Here is a 20,983-nt window from a genome sequence, read left to right as displayed (position 1 = left end):
GCCCCTAATTAAACTACACAAAATTAAAAACACACAAAAGTAAGACACACCAATTTAGCTAAATTTCTAAAATAAAAAAACATTTTTAAAACACAAATAGAAATAGGTAGACATGTCTCCACCAAAGGTTATCAAATCTGATTTAATAGCAACATAAATATGAACAAAATCTTTGGGAATTTCTTCCAGACAAGTAAATATATAGAGATAAGAAATAATTTATAAGATATAATATATTCTCTTATAAGAAATGCTGCCATGGAAATCAGGCACTCTATATCTTTAAATAGAGTATAAATACACTTTTAAAGAATGCAAAGTGATTAAATTTTGGTAAGACTATTCCAAATCTTTGTAAAGCATCCTTTTACTTTTTTACTGTGTAACATTATCTTCAGCACCTCCAAATTACCTCTAAAATGAAAAATAAGCTATTATTATAAATTTTGTTTATTCTTTTCTTTTCTCTCAATGACTTGATATATTTGGTGAACACACAACTTTGACTATAATGACTATCCCACTGTAGTTGGAGGCAGGGTAGAGAAATAAGTTGGGGGGATTCTGCTGGAAAGAGGAAAGAGTTAAAGCATGCTTCAGAGTTGATAAATGATGCAAGCAGAGAAATATAGTCATGTATATGGAAAAACTAGAGAAAGGGCAGTGATTGCCAACTGTCTCTAAATCAAAGAAAAATGACTGCAACTGGCCCTAGAAGAATTCCAGGATACGTTTCCAGAAAGGCTGTTAAATACTAAAATGGATTCAAAGGGGAAGTGATAAAATCTGTCTCTATCAGTCTTAACCAGAAAAAAGGAAAGCAAAGATGGAAGGAGAAAGAGAATGAAGCAGGAAAAAGGGAAAGATGGGAGGAAGTGAGGAAGAAGGGGGATGAATCAACGAAACAATAAACATTAGTCCATCCAGAATAATTCTAAGCCTATTGCCAACTGAAGGCTAGAGCACACAGGAAGGAAGAGAGGGGGAGAAGGGAAGAGGAAGTGAGGAGGTAGGGAGAGCATGAGGGAGGAAGGAGGCGACAAATAAATCGCAAACATTCATCAGTTCAGAATAATTGTAGGTCAACACCAACTGAAGGTAGACCACGTCTGCCATCATACACGGCATGAACTTTAGAAGGTCCTTCCTGCCCTCTGACATTTAACCCGATGGACTTCAGAAGCCACCTGCATACACACCTTGGACGGTAAGGTAAGCAGATCCATGCAAGCGACTGTTCTAGAGGCTGCATCTGATGTTCCCCGAATCACTGGGCTCCACATTGTGGATGATCATCTCCGAGGTGAAGTTCCCACACTGGTTATACCTCTGAGAGGTGAAGCGGTCATTGGTGATGATGGGCTCCATGGGCCTGACGCTCAGCACCACCATGTCATTGAGAGCCCACATGATGAGCTTCCAGCCCTGGGAGATGGTGCAGTTGAAGCGAGCCTGGGAGCCCTTCAGGACTGTTGCATTTTGGGGGCCTTCTATGACTTCATTACCAGACCCAGAACCTGGAAGGTAGCCAATTTTTCAAGTTGTTAAATGAATGGATCTCCATAAATCAACTGTGTGCTGTAACCTTTCTGTATTTACCAGTGGTAACCCCCAGGGTGTCCATCCAGTGACTCAGACTGTGTCTTTTGCATCCGAACACCAGCTCTCCCTGGCAGATCAGGTGCTTCCGGTGAAAGCCACTGCCATGCCCTCCTTTCCACTCTACCCCCTAACTCTACGGCTGTATTGGGTTGAATAGTATTCCTCAAAACACATGTCCACTGGATCCTCAGAATGGAAACTTTGAAAATAGGGTCTTTGCTGATGTAATTAGGTAAGGATCTCAAGATGAAATCAACCTGGGTTTAGAATGCGCCCTAAATCCACTCACCGGTGTCCCTATAAGAGAAATGCAGAGTGAGATTTGAGACACAGAGGCCTGCAGAGAAGAACACCAAGTGAGGACGGACGCAGAGACTGGAGTGATGCATCTACAAGCCAAGGAATGGCAAGGATTGGAGCAACATCAGAAGCTAAGGAAGAGGCATGGAAGACCTTCCCTCAGAGCTTCCATAAAAAACCAACTCTGCCAGCTGGCAACATCCCAGGATTTGCATTCACAACAGTGGGGCTGGGACCCAAACTCAGGCCTTTCACTCTGAATTTCATACTCTTTTCCCTTCTGATGTCATTCAGAGTTTATAGCAAGAAGACACCCTGGCAGACCACATACCGTGGCTTCTCCTAGTTTGTGCCCACCCCATCAATGAGACTGCAACATGTCCTACTACCTTCTGGTGTTGTGGGATCCCTGTGGGTGAACCAGGTGGCCTGCCATCATATACACTGTGTAGCCCCAAAAACTGCAGCTCCTCCCTTTCCTTCTGCCTTGTAAAGTCAAATGGCAAGGTAGGCCAGGTGCAGTGGTTCACACCTGTAATCCCAGCACTTTGGGAGGCCGAAGAGGGCGGATCACCTGAAGTCAAGAGTTCAAGACCAGCCTGGCTAACATGGTGAAACCCCATCTCTACTGAAAATACAAAAATTAGCCAGGCGTGGTTGTGGGTCCCTGTAAGCCCAGCTACTCGAGAGGCTGAGGCAGAGAATCACTTGAACCCGGGAGGTGGAGGTTGCAGTGAGCCGAGATCACGCCACTGCACTAGAGCCTGGGCAACAGAGCAAGACTCTGTCTAAAAAAATAGCAAGGCAGGTTCTAAAAGAATCTCATTATAGCCCTAAAGGTTTCTGGGGAGGAATCACACCGTTGGACACACAGTAGCACATTAGCACTTCACCTGTGTACCCAGGCACATTGTGGGGGCTAAACTGCCCCTGCAAGAACAACAGGTGAAAGGGAAGGAGTAAGCCGCCACCAGGAACAGTCCCCTCCATAAGCAGGACCAGGAGGCGAGGATGCCAGGGTGGAGGAGGGGCCCACTGGCTTTAGGTCCCGGGAGAGGCAGAACTGAAGAAGGTGAGAGTTCACTAAGGCTAAGCCAGCATTTGGATAAACATGATTACTACTCTTTGTTTTGTCCCTGGACATCATTAAAAAAAACAGAAAGAAAGTATGACACTCTAAAACACAACTCAGATTAGGTATTCTCCCTGACCTCAAGGCAAATCTCTCTGATCCAAGATCTCTTTGAACTTTGATTTTTGTTTTAAGTGTGAGAAATGGAATTTGAAAACAGTTCCCCCAGGGTAGCCACAATGCCCTTTCCATGAACTCTGAATTGCTTGTTAAGAAGAAGAGAAAACAGCCGAGTCTGCGCCTCAAGGGTCCGTGATGTAATAACCACACTCCTCCTGCACTCCCACCTCGGGTCAATGGCAGTCAAGTGGACAGAACCCAGCAGGGTGAGTGTGGGGATGATGGGGTGGGTGAGCCCCAGCCTCACCCTGTGAGAAGTCCGGGCGACACAATGCCAACAGAACAAGCATCCCTCTGAAACCCCAGTTCCTTCCAGTGCCTTGTGCGAAGTGCTGAGATTATTTCACTCCAAGGCCAGTCTTTATGTACCCCGGAGGCCACACGTGTCACTACGGAATCATACAATCTGTGCAGGCCAAATAATCCTATTCTGCAGCTGGGAGATGAAAAGGAGGGAGGAGGGAGCTACACCAAATGGAAACTTCTTGACTTTGATTTGACTTTCAGATGAAACAGGAGGCATCCAACCCTAAACACCAACTTTCCCTGACTGTGTTACCTGTGTTGAGCTAGGCATTTAGCTCCACCTGTTTAAGAGCCAAGATGATCAGTATTTTTCTATACTGCAAGGTCAGGCAGTGAGATGAGGAAGGCCAGCCAAACATTTCTTCAGAATAAACACCGGAGGAAGGTTAATGTCCTTGCTAGAACAAACCCTAAGTAAACCATGCCGCAGCTGTGCCTCAAGACTCAGGAGCTGTATTTCTGGTCACTTTAGGTCCCGGGAGCTCGTCCCTCTCTCAGCTGTGTCTTATCAGCAGTAACCTTCCCCTGTGCAGAATAGGAGAAAACTGTAAACAAGACCCTGAATCCCACAGTCACCTGCCTCACTTAAAACCTCCCTTTCCTCTTTGCTCTCCCTTTTGCTTTATAGAGCAAACAGTCAGATGGGGGGCAGAGCACTGGGAAAGATCAATGTCTCCTCCCGCCCGAGAACCTCCCTGTGGCCACTAGCTATGGTTGTCACTAAGGACCAATGGCTGATCTTTTTCTTCTCTTGCCCAAATTCTTATCTAAGGGACTGGGGAGTCCACCCTACAAACCCTCATCAGAGGGGTTTCACTGAACACTATATAATGCGGGCTGCTTTCCAACCTGACTCTGGCATAGCATCACATGACAGGTAAAGAAGGAAATCAACATATTTAACCCCCAATATGTTTTATTTGCCATATCTTGAAATAGGCCTGCAAAGCTGACTTATGGGGTAAATTACCTTCTGAAGAGAATCCTCTTCCTTTTCCTTACTTTTTCCTGATCCAGGAGAGGATCAACTCTGATAAGAACATTTATGATCTATTCTCTCTGTGCCTGCAACCTGGAGACTTCCTCTGCATAATCGGAACCCTGGTCGCCACAACCCCTTATCTTAACCCGGACATTCCCCACTATTGTTTCCAGGTCTTTAGGCGTTTATTTAACTCTTTAAACCAATTGCCAATTAGAAAATCTTTGAATCTACCTATGACCTGGATGTACATCTTACATGTATTTGATTGATGTCTCATGTCTCCCTAAAATGTATAAAACTAAGTTGTAATCCTGATCACCTTGGGCACTGTCCTCAGGATCTCCTGAGGGCTTTGTCACGCACCATTGGCCACTCATATTTGACTCAGGATAAATCTCTTCAAACACTTTACGAAGTTTGACTCTTTTTGTCCACAGTCACCCAACACAACATCCTGGCCTCTGCTGGCTACACGATTTCCTTATAGGAGTTTATGCACTTGGAAGATTCTTATTTATGCCAATTCTCTCCAGTTCTCAAATCCATATCTCGAGCCCTGCCCTCTTGCTTTCTCTCCTGTCCTACCAGGCATCTCCGAGTAAACAACTGGTTGCCACCCACCATTGAAAAGATTTCCTTTCAGCTGGATGCAGTGGCTCACACCTGTAATCTTAGCACTTTGGGAGGTCAAGGCAGGAGGATCACTTGAGGCCAGGAGTTCAAGACCATCCTGGAAAACATAACAATATCCCATCCCTACAAAAAAATTAAAAATAGCCATGTGTGGTAGCATGTGTCTGTGGTCCTAGATATTTGGGAGGCCAAGACAGGAGGATTGCTTAAGGCCAGGAAGTTGAGTCTGCCACAAGCTATGACTACACCACTAAACTCCAGCCTGGGCGACAGAGCAAGACTCTGTCTCAAAAAAAGAAAAGGAAAGGAAAGATTCCCTTTCTCCTATTCATGCCATCATCTTGTACATCTTCTTTTGAGAAGTATCTGTTCATGTCCTTTGCCCATTTTTTAATTGGATTATTTGATTTGTGCTTGTTGATTTAAGTTCCTTGCAGATTCTGGATATAAGACCTTTGTCAGATGCATAGTTTGTGAATATGTGAATATTTTCTCCCATTCTGTAGGCTATCCATTTACTCTGTTGGCAATTTCTCTTGCTGCATGGAAGCTCTTTAGCTTAATTGGATACCACTTGTCAATTTTTGGTTTTGTTGTAATTGCTTTTGGAGACTTAGCCATAAATTCTTCGCCAAAGCCAATGTCAAGAAGGATAATTCCTAGGTTTTCTTCTAGGATTTTCATAGTTTGAAGTTTTACATTTAAATCTCTAGTCCATCTTGAGTTAATTTTTGAATGGTGAGAGGTAAGGGCCTAGTTTTATTCTTCTGCATTTGGCTAGCTGGTTATCCCAGCACCATTTATTGAATAGGCAGTTCTTTCCCCACTGTTTACTTTTGTTGATTTTGTCAAAGGTCAGATGGTTGTAGGTGTATGGGTTTATTTTAGGGTTCTCTGTTCTGTTCCGTTGGTCTATGTGTCTGTTTTTGTACCAGTGTCATGCTGTTTTGGTTACTGTAGCCTTGTTGTATAGGCTGAAGTTGGGTAATGTGATGCTTCCAGCTTTGCTCTTTTTGCTAAGGATTGCCCAGACTTTGTTTGAAAGATTTCCATCATTTAGGATAAAAACAGATAATCCTTAACATTATCATATTTTAAGACTTGACAGCCAGGTAAGGTGGCTCACGCCTGTAATCCCAGCACTTTGGTAGGCCGAGGTGGGCGGATCATGAGGTCAAGAGATCGAGACCATCCTGGCCAACATGGTGAAACCCCGTCTCTACTCAAAATACAAAAAATTAGCTGGGCGTGGTGGCATGCATCTGTAGTCCCAGCTACTCGGGAGGCTGAAGCAGGAGAATCGCTTTAACATGTGAGGCGGAGGTTGCAGTGAGCCGAGATCACGTCACTGAACTCCAGCCTGGCGACAGAGCGAGACTCCGTCAAAAAAAAAAAAAAGACCTGACTTAGTCCCACATCAACTCTCTCTCCAGCTACAATTTTTCCCAAACTTCACCCTCCGATCACCAGACCTCCTTTAATTTATCAACCTCATCAACTCTTTCTGGCCTCAGGGCTCTCACATGTGCAGTGACCGGCCTGCAATGCAGTCTCTAACCCCTGGCCTGATTGTTCGGGGGTTACAATTGTCACAGTAGTTGTTTTGTATTTACTTTTGCTCACAATTAATGCCTGTTTTCCCTACCGGGCTCTAAGTTCTATGTCAACAAGAACAATGCCTAGTTTTGCTCAACCTTACATCCCAGTGCCTGCAAAGAAGTGATCCATAACAACTACTCAGTGAATATGTACTGAGTGAATAAACATGGTGGCTGAGTTCTATATAACCCATTATACAGTAGGAATGGTGGCAAGGAGAGGGCTGGGAAGAGACTTATGGGCGCACACACGGGTTGATAATGGATATTCAGAGCCATATCTACAAATGAAAATGACTCCACCCATAAGACTTTCCAACATGAAGCATTTGAACGCTTTGGTATTCATGACAAATTTGCATTCATTACAAATTTTGGGATGGACCCTCAGGAGCTCTAGAATTAGCCCATATATACTCTCCTCTCCTGAAATAGCCACCTCCAGGCCTCAACCCAGATCCTCCATACCCTCAAGACAGCACGTATGCCTCAGCTTTTTTTTTTTTTTTTTTGAGACGGAGTCTTGCTCTGTCACCCAAGCTGGAGGGCAGTGTCACAATCTCGGCTCACTGTAACCTCTGCCTCCTGGGTCCAAGCAATTCTCCTGCCTCAGCCTCCCAAGTAGCTGGGACTACAGTTGCGTGCCACCACACCCTGCTAATTTTTGTATTTTTTAGTAGAGACAGGGTTTCGCCATGTTAGCCAGGATGGTCTCAATCTCCTGACCTCATGATCTGCCTGCCTCAGCCTCCCATAGTGCTGGGATTACAGGCGTGAGCCACCACACCCAGCCTGCCTCAGCTTTTTCAGGAAAAAGTATCTCAGAAACACTAGACCCAGAGTTCATCCATTGCCCACCAAACCTTTGGAAGAGTTTTTTGTAACCACGGCTGAAATAGGCCCATACAGTGCCATATGCCTAAGATGTACATTAAGGGTGGTTTGTTAACCCTACAGTCAGTCCCTAAGCTCTACACAAGCAGGGACCTTGTCTTCCTCTCCATTCTACAAACAAATGTTTAATAAACACCTCCAGAACGCTTTGCATTGCTTACTACAGGCCTTTAGAATATCTTCATCCCCAAACACATTTTGACACCACATTCTGGTGCTCTTAGATTTAATGTGTAAATAGACCCAAAGCCAAAATGTCACAAAACATTTCTTAGGCAGGCAACACACTCTGATACTGCCCATTCTATTTGATTCCATTTTATTCTTTCAAACACTGTCATGGCCAGCATTGTAAAACACATTGTCTAGCCACCTAAAATAGAGTAGATATGTTTGTAAAGTACAAAACAAGCAAAACGTGTCTACAGAGTTAGAAGTCAGAATGATGGTCACTGGGAGTGGGGTGGAGTAACTGGAAAGGAGTTGTCCACTGAATGCTCTTGGTCTCAACATCGATCATACAAATGTGCTCACTTTGTGAAAAGTCGTCCAGCTGTACCTTTATGACATGTGCCCCTTTCTGTATGTCTATTATTCTTCAAATAAATGCCTTCAAGTCACTGCCATCAGGAATGCAAGAGGAGTTTATAATCCAGTTGGGAACACAAAACTAACACCCCTGAAGCAATGGAAACTAAACAAACCTAGTGAAAACCAAAGCTGGCTGTGAAAACCCCAGTTCCTCCCAGCACCCCTATGTATAGTGTATAGACTATACACTATGCCTTTCGCATAGAAAGTAGTCTGACCAGGAGACCCAGGCCTTGCACACACAGGAGTTCACTCCAGCTGACACCGTTGGAGAGCGCTGGGGTGGTGAGGAAGAGGAAGTGTCACACACAACAGAACCCTTACCCTGTCAGTAAATGGAAACTGAGATTCTCGCCCTGAAAATGGCAAGGGTTAGGAGGCTTCAGGGAGGAGGTGATTTCTGAGTCAGGTCTTCCTCGAAGCCCAGATGGAAATTGAAGAGGTGAGAAACGAGGGAGGGGAAGGGACATTTCAGCAGGTGCAACAACTTGTGGGAAGGAACCTAATGCAGACTCCCAGGACAGAGATGGCCCTGGTGAGGATGGGGGAGATCCCCTGCACCTGAAGGACCGTTCTGGGAGTCGAGTCAATGCAGGAGGAAATGGGCCCCACAGAAGAGGTCACCATGGGAAGGGATGCAGTGGGAAGAGGCTGAGAAAGACCCTTCTGGCAGTTGTGTGTTCCAGCGGCCTCCTGTGGCCCTTGTCTTCCCCCAACACTCCAAGTGGACATTGGTGAACAGCCCACCAAGCTCAGGCGATCCCTACGTGCCAGGACGACCAGCACAGTCAGGACAGCTTTCCCTCAGCCCTGCACCTCCATATGTTCTTCCTGGCCCTGGGAAAATAAAGCAAGCAGGCAACAACCCATCACTGACGAGCATCTACCGTTCAGAAGTCTTCTGTGCCCACTGCCACCCCCACCCCCCGCAGCTGGTGTGTGCCCGTGGACACATTGGATCAGCGCATCTCAGTGTGGACAGGGGCAGCCTCATCTGGGAAGTGTTAGAAAGCACAGGCTGGGCGCGGCGGCTCACGCCTGTAATTCCAGCACTTTGGGAGGCCAAGGCAGGTGGATCGTTTGAGGTCAGGAGTTTGAGATCAGCCTGGCCAACATGGCGAAACCCCATCTCTACGAAAAATACAAAAATTAGCCAGGTGTGGTGGTATGCACCTGTAATCCCAGGTACTCAGGAGGCTGAGGCAGGAGAATTGCTTGAACCCGGGAGGCGCAGGTTGCAGTGAGCAGAGATCACGTCATTGCACTCCAGCCTGGGTGACAGAGCGAGACTCTTAAAAAAAAAAAAAAAAAGAATGCACATTTCTGAGTCCACCTCAGACCTCCTGAAACAGAAACCCCTGGTTGTGGGCCCAGAATTTTGGATTTAAAGAAGCCCTCCAGGTGATTCTGGTGCCTGGTCAAATTTGAGAATCACTGGTTGAAATCGTCTCACGCCACCCGCCAGCCCACCTGCATCATGAAGGGATGCGGATGGTGTAGCCTCACCTCTGAATGACTGACCAAAATGCAGATCATGGGCTTATTACATTCGTTTCAATCACTAATCACTGAGAAAAAACTCCTGCCCTTATGAGCTCACATTCTCAAAAGGAAAGACAGGCAACCGAATGAATAAATAGATGATATGGCCTATTAGAAGGTGGCAATAGGTGTGGGGAGAAACAGGGCAAGGAGGGGGACCAGCTACCACTTCAAACAGGGTAGTCAGAGAAAAGCCCCCGGGAAGGTGCACCATGCACAGCGAATGAGGTGAGACAACAGCCGCCGCATTGGACACCTGCAGGAAGAACTTTCCCAGCAGAGGAAAGAGCAGGTACTAAGGCTCTCGGGGGGACTGTGCCTGCTGTGCTTGATGAACTGCAGAGAAGGCTCTGTGGCAGAGAGGGGTGGGCGGAAGGGGTGAGGTCAGAGTTCAGGGAGGCCAGGATAGATGGGGTAAGGCCTGGCCAGACCATTGACAGCACATGAGGATTCTGCCATGTATACCTCTTGTTCCTTCCTTCCAACCCCCTTTGTTCTTTGATGCCCTCTTGGTCACCCTCCACCCTTGCATTTTTTCCTTTTTGCTTTTTTCTCTCCCCTAGGAGAGGCTTATCCAAGACACTCCCCAGTACTGATGCATCCTCCTGGAAGATTCAGGGTTAGATCACCTATGTGCTGAACATGTCATGAACCACCCGCAAAACAACATTCCTTAGCCTCAGGAAAGGGTCTCTTTATTGCAAACATTCCTCCACAGCACCAATGAGTGGAGTCCAGTGACCTGGACGGTTCTCATTTCAGCTTTGGCATCTACACACATTCCACAGCCCTGCGAGTCTCGTCCACCCGTCCCTCCAGAATATGAGGTGACAGGTCCCATCAGGGACTTTGAGGAGAGACTTTATAATGTGCTGACAACGCACATCCAGGGCTCCAGTCTCCTTTCTTTTCTGACAGGCCCTAGAAGGCAGACCCCACAGCCAACCCAGAAGCAAAAATACAAGAATTGAAACTCTGATGGGAAAACAAGTAACACACCTTGATCTGCGGACATCTCATCCAAGTTACTGAATGAAACCCAGAGTGTCAGTGTGAAGGACAGCAAAGATTCTCAGGCCCATGACCTGCATTTAGCATTTAAGTGCATTACTGGGTATTCACAGCCTCGAGAAAGAATGTGGGGTTTCCACCCCTTTGTTTCTCTGAGGTCTTTAGAAAGCAAAATTCAACGTGTGCACTAAACTATAACTACTTGTGTCTGTAATTCTTTCATTTGTTTGTTTGTTTGTTTGAGACCGAGTCCCGCTCTGTTGCCCAGGCTGGAGTGCAATGGCACGATCTCGGCTCACTGCAACCTCCGCCTCCCGGGTTCAAGCAACTCTCCTGCCTCAGCCTCCCAAGTAGCTGGAAGTACGCCCAGCTAATTTTTTTTGTATTTTTAGTAGAGATGGAGTTTCACCATGTTGGCCAGGCTGGTCTCAAACTCCTGACCTCAGGTGATCCGCCTGCTTTGGCCTCCCAAAGTGCTGGGATTACAGGCATGAGCCACCACTCCCAGCCCGTAATTTAATATAAGGTTTGAAATACCTGTGCTGCAGCACCATTTCACTGTGGGACCCAGCCCCTTGCAATAATCTACAATAGACTCAGCAAATCCCTACACATATGCCTCAGTAGCAAGTTGTACAACAGCTGTACACAAACCAAAATGAAATCACAGCCTTCCCAGATTGATCCAAAATCCAGAATTATGAAGTGTCAAATAAATCATTTACTAATTTTTTTTTTTTTTGAGACAGAGTCTCGCTCTGTCACCCAGTCTGGAGTGCGATGGTGCGATCTTGGCTCACTGCAAGCTCCACCTCCCAGGTTCATGCCATTCTCCTGCCTCAGCCTCCTGAGTAGCTGGGACTACAGGCACCCGCCACCATGCTCGGCTAATTTTTTTGTATTTTCAGTAGAGACAGGGTTTCACCGTGTTAGCCAGGATGGTCTCGATCTCCTGACCTTGTGATCCGCCCGCCTCAGCCTCCCAAAGTGCTGGGATTACAGGCGTGAGCCACCGCACCCGGTCATCATTTAATAATTTTTAAGGTTCGATTAACACAACTCCACAAGTAGTCATCTGGAATGTCAGGCTCTAGCAGAGGATGAAGGAGAAATTGAGTCGTCCAGTTATAAAAAATTACATATTTTACCAAAAGCAGTCACTGCCAAGTGTGAACCCAGTGTTACAGAAAACGACACAGCAATAGATTAAGGTCTGTTAGGAAAGACTTCTAGTCCCCAACAAGCAGGTAGAGTCAGGCAACAGACTAAGAACAGATTGCTTAACTTACTCAACACTCCATTCTGCCAACATCCTCACATGTCATCCACATTTCATCTCTGTATGAAAGAGGAGTCTAGCAGAATCACAGGGCAGGCAGTGCAAAAACACCCTCAGAGCTCCAGGAACCAAGCAGTGAGGCTGCTACAGATATGGATTTGAGAGGGGATAGCATTTGAAGGGTGTATGCAGTTGGAACACTGTCATAAAGCTGATTTCACGTTTAACTGAAATCAGACAAGCTGCTTTAATTAAAGACATATGCCGGGTATTGTTCATGAATATCCCTATGGGGTAGTCTGAACAGGACTTGAGATTTAACTTGTCTTTCATTTCATTATAGCAGACTTGAATTACCTACACTTAGTTGAAAAATCTTTTATTCTTAAAGTCTTTAGTCTTATTAAACTGTATTAAATAGACAGGATTTAGCCACCCACCAATTCCTCCCTGTCCTGACAAGAGGCAAACACACTCAGAAGATCAGCCAGGACTCACCAAGCTAGTCCTCTCAGAAAGAAAATTGGTGCTTTTGAGATCACTCTCAGCCCCTTATTTTTGGATTATTGGAAACGGCTTGATAATGGAATCTTCAAAAGTGGCAGAAAATGTCATGTTTGGGGCAACGGCAAGAAGCTCAAAAACAAACAATAGGGGGCAAGTGCCTGCTCAAGGTTGGTGGGAAATAGCCATACAGATTCCTCAGCAGAAGCCTTATAAGCCAGAAGGGATTGAAGTCCTATCTTTAGCCTCTTTAAACAAAATGATTGTCATTCAAGAATCTTATACCCAGCAAAACTAAGCTTCATAAATGAGAGATAAAGTCTTTTTCAGACAAAAAATGCTAAAGGCATTTGCCACTACCAAACCAGCACTACAAGAAATGCTAAAAGGAGTTCTAAATCTTGAAACAGAAGTTTGATATGCACCCAAATAGAACCTGCTTAAAGCATAAATCTCACAGGGTCTATAAAACAATAACACAATTAAAAATAGAAGTATCTAGGTAACAACTAACATGATGAATACAACAGTACCTCACATCTTAATATTGACCTAATGTAAATGGCCTAAATGCTCCACTTAAAAGATACAAAATGGCAGAATGGACTAAAAAAACAAAAAAACACCAACCAAATATCTACTGTCTTCAAGAGATTCAGCTAACACCTAAGCACTCACATAAACTCAAGGTGAAAGGTTGGAGAAAGATATTTCACACAAATGGAAACCAAAAGCAAGCAAAAGTAGCTATTCTTATTTCAGACAAAACAGACTTTAAAGCAACAACAGTTTAAAAAAAAAGACAAAGAAGGGCATTATATAGTGATAAAAGAATTAATCCAACAAGAAGATATTACAATCCTAAATTTATATGCACCTAACAATGGAGCACCCAAATTTTAAAAACAATTACTACTAGACCTACAATATTGGATAGACAGCAACACAATAATAGTGGGGGACTTCAATACCCCAGTGATAACACTAGACAGATCATTAAGGCAGAAAGTCAACAAAGAAACAATGGACATAAACTATACCCTAGAACAAATGGAACTTACAGATATTTACAGAACATTCTTCCCAACAACTGTAGAGTATAAATCTGGAGGCTTCACATTACCTGACTTCAAATTATACTACAAGGCTATACTTACCAAAACGGCTTGGTACTGGTATAAAAATAGGCACATAGACTAATGGAACAAAATAGAGAACTCAGAAATAAAGCCAAATACTTACAGCCAACTGATCTTCAACCGAGCATACAAAAAAAATAAATTGAGGAGAGGACACCCTATTAAATAAATGATCCTGGGGTAATTGGCAAGCCACACATAGAAGAATGAAACTGGATCCCCATCTCTCACCTTATACAAAAACTAACTCAAGATAGATGAAAGACTTAAATCTATGACCCGAAACTCTAAGAATTCTAGAAAATGGCATCAGAAAAAATGCCTGGACATTAGCTTAGGCAAAGAATTAATGACTAAGACCTCAAAAGCAAATGCAAAAAATAAATAAATAGGACCTAGTTAAACTAAAAAGCTTCTGCACAGCAAAAGAAATAATCAGCAGAGTAAACACACAACCCACAGAGTGGGGAGAAATATTTGCAAACTATGCCTCCAACAAAGGACTAGTATCCAGAATCTACAAGGAACTAAAACAAATCAGCAAGAAAAAAAAAAGAATAAGTCCATCAAAAAGTGGGCAAAGAACATGAATAGACAATTCTCAAAAGAAGATATACAAACAGCCAACAAACATATGAAAAATACTCAACGTCACTAATCAGGGAAGTGCAAGTTAAAACCAAAATGAGATGCTGCCTTACTCCTGCAAGAATTATCAAAAAAAAGACAAAGCCATAAATGTTGGTGTGGATGTGGTGAAAGGGAATACTTTTACACTGCTGGGAATGTAAATTATACAACCACTATGAAAAACAGTAGGAGGATCCTTAAAGAACTAAAAGTAAAACTACCATCCGATCCAGCAATCCCATTACTGGGTATCTACCCAAAGGAAAAGAAGTCGTTACATGAAAAAGACGCTTGCACATGCATGTTTATAGCAGCACAATTGCAATTGCAACAATATGAAACCAACCTAAATGCCCAGAAGCCAATGAGTGGATAAAGAAAATGTGGTATATATACACCATGGACTACTACTTAGTCATAAAAAAAGGAATAAAATAACATATTTTGCAGCACCTTGGATGGAGCTGGAGGCCATTATTCTAAGTGAAGTAACTCAGGAATGGAAAACCAAACATCATATGTTCTCACTTATAAGTGGGAGCTAAGCTATGAGGACGCAAAGGCACAAGAATGACACAATGGACTTTGGGGACTCAGGGAGGAAGGGGGTGAGGGATAAAAGACTACATATTAGGCACAGTGTACACTGCTTGGGTGACAGGTGCACTAACGTCTCAGAAATCACCATTTAAGAACTTATTCGTGTAACCAAAAACCACCAGTACCCCAAAAACTATTGAAATTTTTTAAAAGTAAAGAAAAAAAGAAGAAAGAAATAGCTGTAACAAAAGCCACGCAAGGGGCTAAGAAGCAACCTGGACACCGCCACGGCTCAATAAAAAGGTGCTGGCATTTCTCCTGCACTCAGAAGACTCCAGCTCTGAGCATCTTGCATTCAGGGTCTGCCTTCTCAGAACCTCCAGAGACTTTGGGACAATTCTACTTTCCCTAAGGCTTCTCATTAGAGGGTGGAAAAGGCATTTACAAGCTTGTCCAATGAATGGCAGACGTCATGAGTCAGTCCTTTCCAAAAGCCCAGACTTCCCCACTGCACAATATCTCCATGTAACAAAACTGCATTGGTACCCTCGAAGTCGGTAAAAGTTTTTTTAAAAACTTTCTATTAATTGAATCCTGACCCCACCCCCCCAGCCCATCAAATTTCAGCCAAGTCTCAGCTTTCAACCCATCCCAAGAACAGTTCACTGTGAAAGCGACACTCACTGATTAGAAACCATCCAGAAATTCTGAACTCTCAGAGAAGCCCACGCTTGTAGTTTTTAACTCTGTGGAAGTTGGAAAGCGAAGATCATGTGTGCAAATGTCCAGCACTTTCCTGGGAAACCCAGATAACGGCCTGTGTGGGGCTTGAGGGGCCCTATGGAGAAACTCACTTGACAAACACCTGTCACAGGGGAGCCACAAACTGGAGTTGTCTTACCCCAGATGACAGGTAAACCCTTTGGAGGGCTTCAGCAAGGGTGCTTCATTTCCTAAAGGCCTCTTCTTGGCTCTTGTCCTCTCTCCATACAAATTAGAAACACGCTCTTGTCTGGCCTCTAGAGAGTCCTGATGCTGCCTCACCAGAAGCAAAGTTCCTCAAGAAATGGCTCTGTCACATCACAGACTGTGTTACAAATGCAGATGTGGCCTCACACTCCAGGGAGGTATAAGCTCTTCAGAGCTCGTATTTCCTCATTAATCATCAGCAAGCTCCAAACAGCAGCCAAACACAGGAAGTCCAGGCCCCGGGCTGGGAACGCAGAGGCCTCAGGGCCAGTCTATCCTCTCCACTCCGGCCTCCACTCCCTCTCCCTCCTCTTCCAAGTCCTTCGGAGTCAAGGCACTGCTCAGCTCCCGCCCTGGTCCTCTTCCACCAGCTGGAGGCTGACAGATCCTTCCTGCCCAAAACGTGCTGCCTGGCTGACTGACCTTGCCTCCAGCAAAGGCCCAGGGGCTGGTGGAACTGGCTCCTTCTCCCAGCCAGGCACCGTTGACATCCACAAGAACAAATCCTCTTAAGAAAGAAAAAAGTCCCGAGGGTGCGTCCTCTGGATGAGACAGCCATTAGGAGTAAGTGTGGCTTCCTTGGCATTTGCTGGAGGACTGGTGGATAGGGCAGAGCTCCAACCCCCCACCCCCAAGTGCTAGGAGATGAACACAGGAATGTGGCTTTGCAGAGCACTGTGACAGTTCTGGAAGACTGTGTCCCAAGAACCTGATGTTCAGCACCATACTGAACTGCTTTTTTTTTTTTTTTTTGGAGACAGCGTCTTGCTCTGTTATCCAGGCTGGAGTGCAGTGGCACGAGCATAGGTCACTGCAACCTTGAACTCCCAGGCTCAAGCAGTCCTCCAGCCTCAGCCTTCCAAAGTGCCGGGATTACAGGTGGGAGCCACCACACCCAGTGAAAGGTCTGCTTTTTTAATGGTCCTTTTTGATAGTCTTGTCAGGGAACTCAGAATCAAGGATTTCTGCATGTAATAGGCACCAATGGAAGATATAGCTAACATATTTAAAGACCAAGAAGCAAGTAAATGGTGCCAGGGGAGGCGGAGAATGCTCTTCCTTCCAGTTGAAGGTGTGAAGGGAAAATAAATCACGGGACCCCGAAATCACTAAGCCAAAGGGAGAAAGTCAAGCTGGGAACTGTATCAGGCAGACCTGCCTCCCATTTTATTCCTAAATAAGATAGCTATAAAGATGAAAAAGCTGCATACCTCCCTCACAATTTGCCCATGAGAAAAATTCCCTTGTGGGCCTCAAGATCTTTACCTTAAAAACAGTTCCGTTGAATTTCACCCTGGCAATGTAAATTGTAGCTGATCTTCACAGGTGCGGAGCAAAGGCCAGAACTCAAAGTCATCTCTCTGCTCACCTGAGACAAATGTGTATCTGATTGCTTTCTCTGCCGTATTGCTTAGTAAAAATACAGATTCATTGAGTCAGACAAGGCATAACTGCCTATTCCTCTACCCCTCTCTCACATGTAAATTGTGTATTCAGTGAGAGGCTGATCAACCTTGTGTCTCTTGTCTACCTACAACTTGGAAGCCCCCACTTGGAATTGTCCCACCTTTCCAGACCGAACCAATGTACACATTACACTTATTGATTGATGCCTCATGCCTCCACAAAATGTATGAAACCAAGCTGTGCCCTGACCACTTTGGGCACCTGTTGTCAGGGCCTCCTGAGGCTGTGTCATAGGTGCGTCCTTAACCTTGGCAAAATAAGCTTTCTAAATTGATTGAGACCAGCTGGGCACGGTGGCTCATGCCTGTAATCCCAGCACTTTGGGAGGCCAAGGCGGGCAGATCACCTGAAGTCAGGAGTATGAGACCAGCCTGGCCAACATGGCGAAACTCCATCTCTACTAAAAATACAATAATTAGCCGGGCGTGGTGATGTGGACCTGTAATTCCAGCTACTCGGGAGGCTGAGGCAGGAGAATCACTTGAGCCCAGGAGGCCGAGGTTGCAGTGAGTGGAGATCGCGCCACTGCACTCCAGCCTGGGTGACAGAGCGAGATTCTGTCTCAAAAAAAAAAAAAAAAAAACCTATTTGTCTTTCCAAAAGAAACCTATTTGTTCTATCTATAGGAAGCTTTTCTCCCCCTTCTCCTCTCCTACAACGTAGATATATAAGCCTTTTAACTCTTTAACTCTATTAATGAGCCAGCTACTTCCTTTGTTGGCTCCCATATGCATAAGGCATAAACATTTTTTTCTCCCGTTAATTTGTCTTTTATAAGTTTCTTCCACAGGCGCCTGGTGCTGAACCTAAGAAGATAGCAGAAAAGTTAATTTTTGTGTGTGTTATACAATAACCAGACATTTGTCTCATTTGTATCCTTTTTGTCATCCAGTGCAACTTTCTCAGGATGACTTCAGCTGCACGTCACAATTCAGAGAGTGCTGAGGCTTACTTCTAACCTCACTGGCTGTTTTCCTTACTTCTGGTGGAACTTCAGTTGACCACAACCACTCCATTAAAATAAAAAGATTATAGTGTGAAAATCATTCCTTTTCACAACTAGCACATTATTTTCTAGCTTCTATAAACGGAATTGTGTTCCCCCGAAATTGCTATGTTGAAGCCCTCACTCCCAATGTCATGGTATTTAGAGATGAAGCCTTTGAAAGGTCATAAGGTCCTCAAAATGGAGCCCTCGTGATGGGACTCATGTCCTTATAAGATCTCGTTCTCTTGAGAGGCCAAGGTGGGCAGATCATGAGGTCAGGAGTTCCAGACCAGCCTGGCCAATATGGTGAAACCCTGTCTCTACTAATAACACAAAAATTAGCCGGATGTGATGGCACGTGCCTGTAGTCCCAGCTACTCCAGTGGCTGAGGCAGGAGAATTGTTTGAACCCAGGAGGTGGAGGTTGCAGTGAGCCGAGATTGCGCCACTGCACTCCAGCCTGGGTGACAGAGAGAGACGCTGTCTCAAAAAAAAAAAAAAAAAAAAAAAAAGATCTTGTTTTCTCTTCACTTGCACACTCCAAGGAAAGGTCATGTGAAGACACAGCAAAAAGGAAGCCACCTGCAAGCCAGGAAGAGAGCCCTCACCAAGACACTGACTCTGCTGGCACCTTAACCTTGGACTTCTAGCTTCTGGAACTGTGAGAAATGAATGTCTGCTATTTAACCCACCCTGCTTGTAGTATTCTGTTGTAGCAGTCAAAACTGACAGAGAGTAGTGTTTCTCCCTCCACAGAAAATGGCCATATCTGAAAATCTGGTATAATCATCAATTCTAAATTATGAACATTTAATCCTTCAGTGCTTCAGTGTTAAAAGCCATTTTTAACAGGAATCGGGTTTTTTTGCCAGAGTTTTGCATGTGCACTCTGTTTCTCTGGCTACTGCTCACTTAAACCATTTTCTTTCCAGAGTTGCCTTGTCCTTGGACACTAGCACTTAGCTGAAAATATCACACATTTAGGAGTTGTCACCCTAGCTCAACTGAATCAGAAGAAAAATGCAATAGGAAGCCCACTTGAAAAATGAACTGAGAGCACAAATTATGTTAATGACCTAGACTTCCTATCTATTCCTGTTAATTTAAAATGATACAACCACTCATTTGGTTTGCTCAAAGAACTCTAGAATTTTAGGTGAACAAAATTTTAGGTGGTCTCTTGCCTGGTTCTGTGGGTTTCCTTGTGTAAAGAATGAATTTTCATCATCCTTATTAACTTGGAGGTAACTCCCGTCATTCCTAAGTAATTAATTCATTAAACAGTTCTGCTAAGTCAGTGTTGGCAGAGGAGCTTCTTCTTTGATATTACAGTTAAGTCCACTTCCAGGTTCCTGGAACCCCCAGGCCATGTGGCCAGGTGATATGGTTTGGCTGTGTCCCCACCCAAATCTCATCTTGAATTGTCCTCCCATAATTCCCACCTGTTGTGGGAGGGACCTGGTGGGAGATAACTGAATCATGGCGGCAGTTTCCCCATACTGTTCTCTGGTAGTGAATAAGTCTCATGAGTTCTGATGGTTTTATAAGGGGAAATCCCTTTTGCTTGGCTCTCTGATTCTCTCTTGCTGCTGCCATGTAAGAAGTGCCTTTCACCTTCGGCCATGATTGTGAGGCCTCCCCAGCCACATGGAGCTGTGAGTTCATTAAAACTCTTTCTTCCCGGTCTCGGGTATGACTTCAGCAGTGTGAAAACAGACTAATTCACCAGGTTAGTTGTGTTATCCACTAATTGTATGCAGTGGCTATTCAGAGAGCACTTAACACTTAGCCTAGGCAGGAGAAAGCAACTAACCAAGCCAAGTGCCTGCCCTTGGGCTGACCTTCCTTAGGGCGTGCTGGGGTCAGCCCTAGACCCTCACCAGCAGCCTGAACTTCTCCAAGGTGCTTTTGCCAGGCAAGTCCTGAGGAATGTTTTACTCACTTGAAGGGCGAATAGAGGCATGTTAGAAATTGTAATAGTAGGCAATAAAAACAATGATAGCTAATAATAATAATGATAACAATGGCAAACTCTGAGGGCCCTGACAGTGTGCTGAGCCCCCATTCCGAAAGTGTCTTATTATTCACAGCATGCAAGCATCACGAGTCCCGTGAGCTGTGTTAACTGTGCTCCATCAGCAAGCAAACAGAACCCAGAGCATGCTGGGAGACCACCTTCTTTGGAAGACCCTTCTGAGTTGAATTATTGGGTTTTAGTAAGAATAATTATTCCTCAGTTATTGATTCAAAAAAATAAACCTCTATGCTGAAAGGGATTAGGATATGCCACCCCAAAATATGCCATTTTGGCATATAAATTATTTTGAGCTGAAGATAATTGAGAAAAAGTAGAGATAGAAAAAGAGGGATGGGGGCAACCCCCTTTGGGACCCCTCCCTTTGTATGGGAGCTCTGTTTTCACTCTATTTCACTCTATTAAATCTTGCAACTGCACTCTTCTGGTCCGTGTTTGTTACGGCTCGAGCTGAGCTTTCACTCACCGTCCACCACTGCTGTTTGCCACCATCGCAGACCCGCCGCTGACTTCCATTCCTCCAGATCCGGCAGAGTGTCTGCTGTGCTCCTGATCCAGCGAGGCACCCATTGCCACTTCCAATCAGGCTAAAGGCTCGCCATTGTTCCTGCATGGCTAAGTGCCTGGGTTCATCCTAATCGAGCTAAACACTAGTCACTGGCTTCCACGGTTCTCTTCCATGACCCACAGCTTCTAATAGAGCTATAACACTCACCGC

The 20,983-nt window shown here is 44.8% G+C and overlaps 1 protein-coding gene across 1 annotated transcript in view; it reads right to left on the bottom strand.

Moving 5' to 3' along the window:
- The window catches only part of IGSF5 (immunoglobulin superfamily member 5), a 246,295-nt gene that overhangs the window by 35,213 nt on the left and 190,099 nt on the right, over positions 1–20,983 (bottom strand). The window contains 1 exon segment of the mRNA XM_054675296.1: positions 1,200–1,517. Within this exon segment, the coding sequence (XP_054531271.1) occupies positions 1,200–1,517 (318 nt within the window).

Source organism: Pan troglodytes, chromosome 22 (genome assembly GCF_028858775.2).
Source record: "Pan troglodytes isolate AG18354 chromosome 22, NHGRI_mPanTro3-v2.0_pri, whole genome shotgun sequence".
Classification (NCBI taxonomy): domain Eukaryota; kingdom Metazoa; phylum Chordata; class Mammalia; order Primates; family Hominidae; genus Pan; species Pan troglodytes.
This window is presented reverse-complemented; position numbering and strand designations above follow the sequence as displayed.